Raw genomic sequence first — 13,845 nt, forward strand, 5'->3', positions numbered from 1 at the left:
ACTTGCAACATATAGACTGTGCAACAAAATTCTAGAGGTGCGCGACACTGAAAAAAGTGTAGTGCGACACTTTTTTCGTTGAAAATACGTCATTTTTGTCATGTGACACTTGTCGAAAGCGTTATGCGACGAAGTACAAATCAGGCTTTATTGTGACAACGTCTCTCAAAGTCCTAAGCCGTCCTCCAGTCGTTATCGTACCTTTGCAACCTGCTTTGAATTAATTCAATCGTGCGTCATGCTCAGTTGTTGCTGATGTGTTCATTCAGTCATTTCCGCGGGTGTCAAGCTGCTAACGGGCTTTGTGGATAGAAAATGAGCGCTGTTTATTTTGGCATGCGCTGTGACTGTGGTTAAAGCCTACCCAGGCTTTGGATTCCTCATCTCTCTGGCCATTGAGCTCGTTCTTCAGTGAGAATCGAGTCTTTTTCAAGCTGCAAGCTAGCTTTCAGCAACAACGGCAGCTGTTCAATTAGCCATCCAGCAATTTGTTTCTTTTCCTTTCTCTGTTTAGCCGTACCATAATGAAGCAATTGTTTTTTTGTTTTTGTTTTTGTTTTTTTGCACAAACTTGCTTGGATGCGTCAGGTTTTGCTTGGCCTGGCTGTCTGCGGTGCAGATGTTCAGAGATATAAGCGGACAGATGTGCACAGAGCCTGGCTGCGATCGAAAGCAGGACTTTTCGTTTTACTTTTTTTTTTTGTCACCGCTCTGCGTACGCCACCTAATCATCACTCGCATTACGGAACTTGACCCCGCAATTATGCGAAACCACGAGTGTATGAAATTGTATGTTGATCGCAGCAGATTGCTCTGTAATGAATGAACTGCGTTTAGCCGAGCGTGTCGCAGGTTTGGTAAAGCTCTTTTTCGGAGTCCTCGGTGCTGAGGGGTGGGCCGGAACGCTGAATCGGAGCTCATTTTGATTGGTTCGCAGTCTCGCTGTGTGCTGGCCGTCGCTGTGTTTAGGTACGAGTCAGCATGGCTCACAGACAGTGGCCCGCTGACGTGCGTCAGAGAGAGTGTTGGCCTAAGGACTGTTTTTATACTTCTGCGGAGTTCACGTAGAAATGGGTCTGCGGAGGTGTTGTGTGGCACGTGCAGCATAGATGTCGCATACGTCCACAAGAAGTTTAAAACGTTGTGGTTAGCAACCACTGCCGGCAGACGCTGATTGTTTGACTGGTTACGTGAGGTGGTGTACTGGCCACTCGTATCTCATTGGTTAACTTCCTGCTGCAAATTTTAAACAACAAATATGGATCGGTTTAACTGGAGGCTAGCCGAAGCGGTTTGACGATACCGGCAATAAATAAATAAATAAATATGAAAAATTATTTTATACATTATGCTGTAAAATCTGATTACGTGGCCTGGCAGCCTGCACGATATGCTGCAGAAGCATAAACGCTCTCCGCGAGTTCGCAAGTGCCGCCCCACAACATGAATCATGCAAACAATACACATTACGCAGACTACATAGACATGCAGATTATGCAGATTACGCAGACTACACAGACTACGCAGACTATACGGATTATGCAGACTACACAGACTATGCCGAATACGCAGATTACACAGACTACACAGATTACGCAGACTACAGAGATTACGCTGACTACGCAGATTACGCAGACTACAGAGATTACACAGACTACACAGATTATGCTGACTACGCAGAATGCAGACTACGCAGATTATGCTGACTACGCAGAATGCAGACTACACAGATTATGCTGACTACGCAGAATGCAGACTACACAGACTACGCGGACTATGCAGGAGTGTAAAAGGACCTTTGGGGTGCAGATGCACGCGCTGCACATTCTCACGCTCCCCGGGGGGCGGGGCTCTGCTCTGCTCTCACGCCCTGACACAGAAAATGGGGATGACTGAGGACGACAAACGGAACTGCTGCCTGGTGGAGATCCACGAGACCGAGGCCAAGTACTACAAGACCCTGGAGGACATCGAGAAGGTTGGCGGGGCCTGCTGTGTCGAAGGGGCGGGGTCACCGGTGTGGTCCTGGTCTGCCGGTGTCTCCGGTATTGGCAGGTTGATTAGAGGAAACAGATGTCAGTGTTAATGGCACCGATCGATGGACTGTTATTTGCAGAGATCAGAGTTCTGTTTGGATCACACATGCACATACACTCACACACACATACCCACACATGCATACACGTGCACATGCATGCGCACACACACACGCATGCACACACAAACACGCACACAAGTGCACCCATGCACATGCACAAACGCACACATAATGTATACTCACATTGCATGATATGCATCCCAATCTGGTCTGTGACAATATGCAGGCATACTGTACACACACACACTCACACACACACACACAGAAACACGCACCTGCATGTACACACACCAGTGCAGGCAGTCCATGTGAATTCATGTGGAAGATGTTCGCTCGATTCTGCAGCCCTGTAACGCTGAGCTGGTGAGCTTCAGTGGGTGCTTGGAGGCGCTGTACTGAACTGTCCTCGCAGCCCCGGGGCGGGGTTCGCTGTGACGGCGCTCCTGCCTCAGTGTCGATTCGTCTCGGAACTCGAGCTGACGCGGGGCGACAGCGAGCGCAAAAAAACGCGCCTCGTGAATCTGGACGGCTTCCACCGAACCATCAAATAAATTAGAATATTTAAAAAACCTTCTTTTGAAGAAAAGTCTTCACGGAAGAAGATCGTAATTAACTGACAAGTCAAAGACGAACTTCCCGTTCTCCTAGGAGAGGAAGGGAGACTGGCAGTGGAATATATTTCCACCTGCCACAGCCGAAGAGACAGTGACACAAGAGACAGGCGACACCACTTATTTATTATTTTAGTTTACACTTTCAAAATACTACTATTGCTTATTTCATTTGAACTCTAATTGTAATTGTAGATGTATGAACTATTGTTCGTGTTTTTCTTCTACTGTTATAGTGCTTGGTCTTGTTTCTTGTTTGCTTTGGCAATACTTTGTGCTATATGTATTTCATGGCAATAAATCACTTTGAATTGAATTGAACTGACATAAATTTCAAGTAATGCTGTACAGTCAGAGAGAGCATGACACAATCTGCCCCTGTGTGATATGGTCTAATGCTGGGGTTTATTCAGTAATTTGTCTGTCATTTCTTTTTCCAGAATTATATGATTCCACTGAAGCAAGTCCTCAGTCCCCAAGACATGGAAGCCATTTTTGTTAATCTGGAGGTAAGTACCAGTGGCTGTGGTTGTCTGCTGACTACAGTGTAATATTGTGACTTATTATTTGACAGTAATGTTGTCTGGCTCGCTTTGCTGACTGCTGTGTAATAATATTGTGCCAGTTTGTTTTCTGTCAAGCGTCTTGTGTTGACTGTTGTGTGATGATATTGTGGCAGTTTGTTTTCTGTCAGGCGCCTTGTGTTGACTGTTGTGCAGTGTTGTTCGCCCTTGCTGCTTTGTTGTTGATTTATTGTGTTAGGTTGAGATGTTGTTGCCTGATACCACGTAGTGATAAGGGGTGTTGTTTTATTGTGTGTTGACGTGCTGTGTTTTTGCAGGACGTGATTAAAGTCCACTTCTCCCTGCTGAGGGCCATTGACATGAACATGGTGGGCGGCGGCGGTGGTCTGGGAAAGATCTTCCTGGATTTCAAGGAAAGGTCAGTGTCCGCGTGAACGGCGCACGTATCTCTGCAAACATCTGGGGGAACTCTGGCAGAACGGTGAGGAGGGGCTGAGTTTTCCCCCTTTGAATGGCTTTATCCAGACCGCACGGTCTTCGTAGGCACAAAGACGAGCCTTAACTCACCTGAGCTCTAAGCCGGAGCGTTAGCATTAGCATTAGCACAGAAAGAAATAAAATGGTTTCAGCTTGAGAAGGCAAAGCCAGAGGAATGGTTCTCCACCCTCACAGCTCTTAATGCTGTGGCTGTGTTTTCAAATGCAGGCAGGCTGGACTTACTGTATACCAAAGACCTTCATTGCATAGATGAAAAATGAAGATGATTTGCAGTGCCCTGTGTGACCATGAGGATGTGGACTGTTTCTGCACAATCAGTGCACATGGGGGGGGGGGGTACTGTACTCTCTCAGACAGGGGAGGGGGGTATACGGTTCAGTTGGGGTACAGTGTGCTGGTAATTGCGTGCACACACATACAGACAGCGACACACACACACACACACACACTGGCTCTCCTCCTGAATGGGAGGGTGTGTCTCTGTATTTGTGTGTAATTCGCTGGCTACAGTGCATCCTGAGAGCGTCAGGCCCCGACCGAACAGCAGCAGTGACTACATCACCTCTGTCCTCACCCCCCCCCCCTCTCTCTCTACATCTTTCATTTTCTTTACATCTTTCACTCTCTGTCTCCATCTCCATCTTTTTCCATCTTTTTTCACTCTCCATCTTTTACTCTTGTTCCATCTCTCACTCAGTTCTTTCACTCTTCTGTTTTATTTTGTGGTTTTTGGTAACACGCTGTTCTAATCTGACAGATTTTATTCCTGCGTGCTGGCAGCAGTATCTGCAGAAGCGCCTTTCCACGGTCAGTGTGTCTTGAGTGCGTTGGCCTACCGCTAAAGCAAGTCAGCTCGCTGCGAGCGGGTCGGGATTTTAGGCCACTGGAAATCCCGTAACCACAATACCGTAACCACACTCTCCTCCTGACCGAATCACCGGAAAGAGTGCACGGGTTTGGGTGACAGGACAGAGGGGACGGTGTGCATGAGGTTTTTTAAATCTCAGACACAGTCATTTACGACACACACCATACCTGTTTATCTAATGTGCGGGTGAGCGTTCTGGAGCAAAATGGCCACCATGTATCAGTTAGGTGTGGTGGCTGAAGTGAGTGTTCCCCTTTCACTGTTAAGTGCTTTGTGATTCTGAAAGGCGCTTTTTTAAAACAAAATCCAACCCATTCCGTCCCATTCATTTATAATTCTCTTTATCTGTGCAAGGACACGCATGCCGTCGGCTAACATTTCCACTGATCTGACAGACACGTTATACAGCATTGATATAGTAGCGTATTATTACACATATTCTGCATTTTGTTTCGCGTTTTCATTGCGGTGTTTCCTGCGTTTGATTGACAGTCCTCCTGGCGTCATTGCGATCCCCCCCCCCTCCTTTAGAGTCGGAGGTGGAGGCGAGCGGTGGCGAGGGAATGGAGTGGAGCGTTCGGCAGACCGCTTTGCTCCGCGGGCCGCCATTCAGCTAAATTAATTGAGTTATCTGCAGATGCGCGTCCCGCTGACCTTTCCAACAATGCGCTTTCCACAAAAGGCTTTCAGGTGTTTTACTTTATTTATTTTTTTAATTTCTCTGCGGCACTTGGAACGCCCTGCCGAAAATGTCAGCCTCTCGTTACGGCCGCCGGAGTCGACCGGCGCGCGCCGACGTGACGGCTTCCGGCGCTTTCAGCGGCGCTGGCGACTTCCTGTGGGCCGGGATCGTGCCACACAGCCGTGAGATGGCAGTTTGGGCCGGCCGTTTTAACGATGCATTCGATTTAGCAAAAAATAATACAATTTGAATTCCTTGCATCAGAAAATAACGCAAGTAATATAATAATCATGTAATACAAATAATCGTTAAAGAATGGCGTGAGTTGACATGCTAACGTCACCCCTGCCTTTAAACATTTTTATTTGGGGAAACTCTAGTCCTCATTACCTGCTGATTGGTTTCCTCCGCGGGTCCTGCGGTACTCCAGGCGCAGGGTGAGAGGGCTTGTGCTCCGTGTGTCAGAGAGCGTTATCTCTCTGTGACAGCGTGTCATCTCTGTTCTCATCACCGGGCTCCCCCTCGCTCTGTGCGTCTGTGCGTGCCCCCGGGGTGTCCGAGAGGCGGCCGTTTACTTATTTTAAACTTTTTATGGGAGCAGCACGTGCGGCGGCGTTTCGGTTCCCCTCGGAGACGCGAGTCAGAAGACGGGGGGGGGGGGGGCGTTCGAGCGCGAGGCTGACGGGCGACAGTTTGCGCTCTCTCTCCCCGCCTGGCCGCTCGGCTTTCTCGCCGTCGCGTTTTCAAAACGTTTCTGTGTCTGCGCTGATCGGTGCCCTACGAACCCCGCGACCTCCAGCTTCTGCCGCTGTCAGTAAAAGGTCCGTCTCCTTACCGCCCACCCCCCCCCCACCCCCCCCAGGTAAATCCCTGAGAAACCGGCTCGCACTAGCGAACGTGTAGATTTTCTTCAGCGCTAGTTACGACACTGCAGCTGCCTTTTGACTGAAAACGTTCTGGCTTTTCAGCAGTCTTGGAATTACTGCCAGAGCCGCTTTTCTGAAAGGCAAACCTTGCTTCATTCCTGCAACCTCGGCACATTTAACACGTATTATTTTATTTTAAGTGAAATTATTGCTGAGAGCAGTATTGACCGACTGATCCAAGTGGTACTGAATCTGATTCTGCATTTTTCACTACGTGTGAATTTCAAACTTTGGATTGCGGAGGGCGCAAATAGCTTTTTCGATGCTATTGTTATTGCACCGGTTCCCTGGTCACCATCAAACCCCCTCCCCCTCCCCCCAGGTTTGTCATTGCTTCCCCACAAGCCGCAGTTGGTGCCCCCATTTACTACCTGTTTAGAGCCACCAAAATCCCAGAGCCAACTCTGCCCGTGTCTCACATTTCCATACTCCTGAGCTGGAGGTTGCCGTGGTCAACGTCTCTCCACCGGACTTGCTGATGGTTTGAACAGATTGCTCTGTTGTTCTTGAGTAAACATATACTGCAGTGTATGCAGTTTGGACTGATTCTGCTGAACCTTTAGGCGTGTGCAGTAATGGACTCTACTGGGCACGTGCCTACCAGCGGACCAAAGGGCAAACATGCGCACCGTCAAAAACGACAAGTTTCCGTTTTTCATTGAGAACGTTAGTGGCACTTGGGATTAGAACCTTTATTGGAATGACTTCTGTTTGCTGTGCAGGCAGGGGTTCAGCACCTGCAGGGTAAAGGGGATTTTTCTAAACTGTGCTGCCGCAAATCAGAAATATCGCTTTCCTCTGTGGTACTACGGAGCCGGTGTGTTGGGCTGGGAAAGGCTCGTTTATGGGATGGTTTCCCCTACAGCCAGTGTGATTTAAATGGAGGGCACGGAGACTCAGTCTGTAGGTGGGGGCTTGTCCTGCTAAAATATTGGGGTTCAGTGGAGCCCCGCCCCCACGGTTCCCTTACCCCGCCCCGCGGTCCGTCACAGAGTCATGCCCCTCCCCAATGCCACACCCCGCCCCACCCCGCGATTCCCCGTCCCGTGCCGCAGAGGGAAGGGCAGAGTTTTTGTGCATCTCCAGGGTAAGTGAAGGGGCGGTGGTGAGACAGGCCTATGAACATGACAAACTGGACCGTCTGAGAGAGGGGGAAGAAAATTACAAAAGCAGGGCGATCTGTCCCTCTGTCCTTTAAAAAAATAGTTTAAAAAGCCTCTTCCGCAGCTGTCTCTGCCGGGCCCTCTCTCTGTATCTCTGTAATTAACCTTTCGCTGCCTTCGTGAGAAATGTCACAAAAACGACCGCGTGATTAGAATGTCATTAGAACCCTCGGCGCGATAAGAATGCCATTAGAATGGCCGTGCGATTAGAATGCCATGAAGGACGGGTTCCGCAAAGTCGCCGCGAGGTCGAGCGAAGTCAGGGTGAATGTAAATCGCCTTGGTAACCCAAAGTTAAGTATACATGCTCAGGTGGTGGTTTAAATATATATTTATTGTAGAATGTGCCACAGTGGGAAAATTAGCATTGAGTTATTGTGGAAAATTCAATTTTTCCTAACCTCTTTTACCTAGATTTAAAATTTCAATTTGAGAAGTGACCTGTTCTCTTGTCACAACCTCTTAGCTACTGAATCCATTCAATGGTGCTCATAGGATAAAGGGAACTCAAACAGAATGATTTATAACGGTGACATATTTCCTTGTTAAGATATTAGATTTCATATGAAAGATTTCTTTGGTCACATCGAGAGCAGGAAATTTAAGGTGGACTGGGTTAAATACGCGTTGCCGCAAGTTTCAACCCAGCCCACCTTAAGTATTCAGCGCTTAATCTGCCGCTGAACACGAGGCCTTCATGTTCAATTACATCCGGAACGTCTGTTATCGTAACCGCGCTCTGGCACCTGCCCCTGGAACTCCAGCCTGTCGGGGTGAATTTGCCACGGGCCTGCGGCTGAGTTTGGGGTGAGTGCGGAAACGCTGCCGCTAATCTCCCTCACCTCCCTGAGCGAAGAGCAGAACTGAGAGCAGCCTTTGGCGGTGATCTGGCCTCAATCAGGGCCTCGTTAGCTTGATGGGGGGGGGGGCAGGTTATGGTGAGAGAGGTACAGCAAGCGGGGGGTCAAGCCACGCCAGCTCCAGGGGGTCCGGATATGACATCACAGCCCCGGCGAATTCCAGCCAATCAGCCTCTGTCTCTGTCTCTGTCAGGCTTAATTAGCCGGAGCGCGAGCGCGCGGAGCCGGTGCTGAAGAGTCACCTGGGTGCTGGTAAATGCACATTTAATCTCCGCGTCTTTAAAACCTCTCTTGTCGCAAGGCCTTTAAAATGGGGGATGGTCCTGCCTGGTGCCACTGGGCCCCGAGCCAGATTAACGGCTGACGCCCTGGCACCCCCTTCTCCCCCCCCCCCACGTGTCTGTGCCCTTCTGCAGTCAGAGCGAGACGTGTGCCACGCGCCCTGCCACCTTGCTCTCGGCCTCCTGGCTTTGAGGCGCTTTGGGAGGCCGCCTGGTCCGTCTCTGAGACGCCGCGTCGCGGGGGATGAGCGTGTCGCTCGCGTTCTCCTCAGTCCCTCTCGCGGGACGAGGGGGGGCGCTATCCGTAAAGCCGGTTAAAAATGTGCGTCTTTAACGAGGAGGCGCAGCTTTCCAGCGGTTTCCTCGGTTTCTGGCTGATCTGGAGCAGATGGCTGATCGTGATTGATCCGCGGCGTACGCCCTGATGATGATTGATCTGAAGCATATGGTCGCTCTTTTTTTCTAACCCCTCCATTTTGTTTGTATTTTTTTGTCCTTCACGGATTTTGGAGAGAGGGTCGGTGGTGCATCCTGCTACATGTGTTGTTCTGTATAATTTACCGCCTGTCTAATTCTACTGGGTCACTTTTGGCTCTCTGTTCTATCTTTATTTTTTAGTTTTTGAGAAGAGCGGACAGTCTGCTGTCTTTTGTTATTCAGGCAGGTGGAAAGCAGAGAGGGTGACTGATATAGTTGGAGACAGGTCAGGACGCACCATGGCTGGAGTCAAACCCCTGGTCACACGGGCGGGGTCGAAATTGGGTGGACGATGGGGCCATTAGTGTTTAACAGAGTGGCCCTAAACTGCGTTTACAGATGAGTGTGTGTGTGTGTGTCCTGCAGGTTGCTGATATACGGCCAGTACTGCAGCCAGATGGAGAACGCCCAGAAGACTCTGGACGAGCTCATCGCCGCACGCGACGACATCAGGATGAAAGTGGAGGTACTGCACCACCCCATCCCCTTTGCTTCACCCTCGTGATCCCCAGTATGCCCCCCCCCCAGGAATCAGGACCCTGCATGCTGTACCCTCCCTCAGCTCAGCGGCCTGACAGCATGTGTTACCCGCCCCCCCCCAAACCACCATCCCTGCACCCCCAGAAGCCTGTTCTGAGATCCTCCAGGAGCACGCTACTCTTAGGCTCAGATCCCCCCCCCCCCGACTTAACAGACTCCATTTCTCTCCTGCACGGGGAGGCGCCATCACGCGGCCCCCCCACATAGCCCCCCCACGCGGCCCCCCCACGTAGCCCTGCTACGCCCAGGGACTATGGGAGTAGGGGGGCGGAGCCACAGCCAGCCTCCTTTCGGAAACCCCACGGCAAACGGCGATGACTATCGTCCCTTATCGGGGACAGGAAGCAGGGCTTTCTAATTGGCACGGCGGCTTTATCTTCCCGTTCGCTCCCCCCGCCTAGCGCTGAGCGGCGCTCGGAACATTCCGGCGTTATCCCCTAATGAGAAAGACATCTGCGCCGATAATCTCGCAAAAAAATAATCAACTCGCTTCTCGGGAACAAAGTGACTGTCTCTGTGAATGCCGAGCTCCTCGTTCGGCGGGAGTCCTCTGTGCCAGCGCGGGAGGCCGGTAATAAAGTGTTTGTGCTGTCGCACGACGCGCTGGCAGTTACATAATCGGCTGCTTGTGCAGTTCTGTGAGCCCGCTGTGTTCTGCCAGAACTAGAGTCGATAAGCTGGTGCTGTTATTGTAAGTGGACACTACTGAAAATCCAGAGGCTGTATACTGTAATGGATTGTGTTGTGAGGATTCAGGGACTCAGTTAATTGATTGTTAGCGCTGTATGAATGCACCATAGAAGTTTCAATGAGCTGGTGATGTTATATGAAGGGACCATAGATTTTATTGAAAGATATGAATGAGATGGTGGTGTTGTATGAGGGCACCCTGGATGTTAAGGAATGGTGTGAATAAACTGGTGGTGCTGTTGTGTGAAGGCACTATAGTCCATAGATTTGAATGAGCTGGTGGTGTTCTATGAAGGCACCATATAGATGTTAATGAGGTGGTGGTTTTGTTGTATGAAGGCACCTTAGATGTTAATGAGCTGGAGGTGGTGTTGTATGAAGGCACCATAGATGTTAATGAGCTGGAGGTGGTGTTGTATGAAGGCACCATAGATGTTAATGAAGTAGGGGTGGTGTTGTTTGACGGCACCATAGATGTTAATGACCCGGCAGTGATGTTGTATGAAGGCACCATAGATGTTAATGAGGTGGAGGTGGTGTTGTATGAAGGCACCATAGATGTTGATGACCTGGTGATGTTGTTGCAGGAGTGCACTATGAAGGTTCAAGAAGGGAAATTTAAACTCCAGGACTTGCTGGTGGTTCCCATGCAGAGAGTCCTGAAGTACCATCTCCTACTAAAGGTGAGTGACCTTTGCCCCGAGCGTTGTCTTGTTGTCATGACGACAGCCAGTCGAACACACCCGTCTTCATGGACTTCACGCACCAGATGGGAGGCAGGGCATTCAGAAAAATTCGCAGCGACACACCCTGCACGCCAGACCCACCAGCGGCATGTGCAACATCTGGCTGAGAGCGTTCGGAAATTTATTTTTTAAAAAGCTCTACTCTCCACAAATCCCTCATATTTTATACCACAGCTGTTCAAGTCCAGGATAAACAATTACTTCCACTGTTGACGTTAATGCCATTTAATACCAGTGCAATTACTATGGTCGTGACCCACAAGCACGGCATGTGGATTTGATGCATGAATTAGGGCTGTAATGGCTGCTCTTTCCATTTAAGTGCGTGTTCAAGCAGTAGAGTTCATGTGAGGTCATGTCCCAGCGGAGCGGTGTTGCTGGCGATGCGGGGAGCATTTGCGCTGGCCCCCGTCGCCACGGCGTCGCTCCGAAGGGTCGGCACGGCGACCGTGCGCCCCCCCCCCCCCCCCCCCCCCCCCCCCCGAGTTCTGTCGATGTCTGTCTCAGTCGGAGCTGGTGTTGTCTGGAGCGGGGCAGGCTTGGTCCGTCGACTGGCTGTGTCGAAGCGTGTGGTTCGGGAAGCCGTGGTGCTTCCATGGAACTGTGGTGTTGTCAGGAAGCTGTGGTTTTGTCAGGAAGCTGTGGTTTTGTCAGGAAGCTGTGGTGTTGTCGGGAAGCTGTGGTGTTGTCGGGAAGCTGTGGTGTTGTCAGGAAGCTGTGGTGTTGTCAGGAAGCTGTGGTGTTGTCGGGAAGCTGTGGTGTTGTCAGGAAGCTGTGGTGTTGTCGGGAAGCTGTGGTGTTGTCGGGAAGCTGTGGTGTTGTCAGGAAGCTGTGGTGTTGTCAGGAAGCTGTGGTGTTGTCAGGAAGCTGTGGTGTTGTCAGGAAGCTGTGGTGTTGTCAGGAAGCTGTGGTGTTGTCAGGAAGCTGTGGTGTTGTCAGGAAGCTGTGGTGTTGTCGGGGAGCTGTGGTGGTGTTGTCGGGGGTCCTGCAGGTTTGCCCTCAGCGCCACACGGCTGAGCGCTAAGCGTTCGGTTGCGCCGCGTTAGCGCGCGCGTCCTTCCTGGGCCGTTTAGCCGCAGTCGCTCTTAATAGAGCTGGCGTGTAAACAGGGCGCAGTGCGCAAGGCCCATGATTAATTCAGCAGCCCTCTCAATTATTAAAGCGGGACACGGGCGGAACCATTGTTACGCGGTATTTATGTCCCTCGTTGGCGGCGACCGTTTCACACGCCGCACTTTCTCCGTGCGTTTGCCTTACCGGAGCGTACAAACCCAGAGAAAACGTATCGGCAGCGTTAGGGGAACGTTGCAGTCACGTTCCAGTTTGGTCATCTGATGTTATGTAAAAATGAAGGGGGAAATGTTCCTGGCATGTTCCTGGTAACATCCACTGACTGTTATTTTTTGTAAAATCTGGAATAACAAAACTGAATCATGTTCTGTTCCTGCAATGTTCCTTATGACTTGCAAATAACATTCCAAAAATATCCAGGGTGAAACTGTAAATTTCTGGACTGTACTGAAAACCAGAACTGATTACCTGGGAAAATGCAGTCCCCCCCCCACCCTGGAATCAGGACGGATGATTTTGGCCGCAGACAGACGTTCCTTGGCTGCCTGGCTGCCGTTCCTCACCCCGACTGGAACACTCAGCGCCCCTGGGCACTTTGGGCTGTGTTTAAATTAGCTGAGGTTTCATAACTTACAATACTGCCCTTTCATTCCTTTACAATCCTGTGCTTTAGGACTAATATGCAGTGACTCTGTGCTTCAGATTAATACGCAGTGACTCTGTGCTTCAGGATTAATACGCAGTGAGTCTGTGCTTCAGATTAATACGCAGTGACTGTGCTTCAGGATTAATATGCAGTGAGTCTGTGCTTCAGGATTAATGTGCAGTGACCCTGTGCTTCAGATTAATACGCAGTGACTCTGTGCTTCAGGATTAATATGCAGTGAGTCTGTGCTTCAGATTAATATGCAGTGACTCTGTGCTTCAGGATTAATATGCAGTGAGTCTGTGCTTCAGGATTAATGTGCAGTGACCCTGTGCTTCAGATTAATACGCAGTGACTCTGTGCTTCAGATTAATATGCAGTGACCCTGTGCTTCAGATTAATACGCAGTGACTCTGTGCTTCAGATTAATATGCAGTGACCCTGTGCTTCAGATTAATGTGCAGTGACTCTGTGCTTCAGGATTAATATGCAGTGAGTCTGTGCTTCAGATTAATATGCAGTGACTCTGTGCTTCAGATTAATATGCAGTGAGTCTGTGCTTCAGGATTAATGTGCAGTGACCCTGTGTTTCAGATTAATATGCAGTGACTCTGTGCTTCAGATTATTATGCAGTGACTCTGCGCTTCAGATTAATATGCAGTGACCCTGTGCTTCAGGATTAATGTGCAGTGACTCTGTGCTTCAGATTAATATGGAGTGACTCTGTGCTTCAGATTAACATGCAGTGACTCTGTGCTTCAGATTAATATGCAGTGGCTCTGTGCTTCAGATTAATGTGCAACGACCCTGTGCTTCAGATTAATACGCAGTGACTCTGTGCTTCAGATTAATATGCAAGGCTCCTGTGGGACTAGCCATCATTAGTTTTCTAAATTTAAGCTTAATTAGGATATTTACTTCATGAGAATTCCAAGCAAGTCAAGGGAAAACAAATGTCTTGTGAAAGTATACTTTGTTGTATAAAGTTTGTGTGTGTATATATATATATATATATATATATGTAAAACACCTGATTAATGTGAGATACTGTTCTCCTGGATTCAGTTTGTGGTGTTCGGCTGTGACGCCCCTCATAGTCAGTGAGGGTGAATGCTGCGTTCAGTACACCTGTACCTCTCCTCCCCCAGTCATCCCAATTCAGA

General features: G+C 49.6%; 1 protein-coding gene across 8 annotated transcripts in view; it reads left to right on the plus strand.

Moving 5' to 3' along the window:
- Positions 1–13,845, plus strand: part of LOC135240159 (guanine nucleotide exchange factor VAV2-like) — a 189,428-nt gene that overhangs the window by 158,730 nt on the left and 16,853 nt on the right. For all 8 annotated transcript variants that reach the window (XM_064309488.1, XM_064309489.1, XM_064309491.1 and 5 more), the window contains 5 exons: positions 1,880–1,978; positions 3,150–3,218; positions 3,551–3,651; positions 9,355–9,454; positions 10,806–10,901. In XM_064309488.1, the coding sequence (XP_064165558.1) occupies positions 1,880–1,978; positions 3,150–3,218; positions 3,551–3,651; positions 9,355–9,454; positions 10,806–10,901 (465 nt within the window). The remainder of the gene's footprint in view (positions 1–1,879; positions 1,979–3,149; positions 3,219–3,550; positions 3,652–9,354; positions 9,455–10,805; positions 10,902–13,845) is intronic.

Source organism: Anguilla rostrata, chromosome 14 (assembly GCF_018555375.3).
Source record: "Anguilla rostrata isolate EN2019 chromosome 14, ASM1855537v3, whole genome shotgun sequence".
NCBI lineage: Eukaryota > Metazoa > Chordata > Actinopteri > Anguilliformes > Anguillidae > Anguilla > Anguilla rostrata.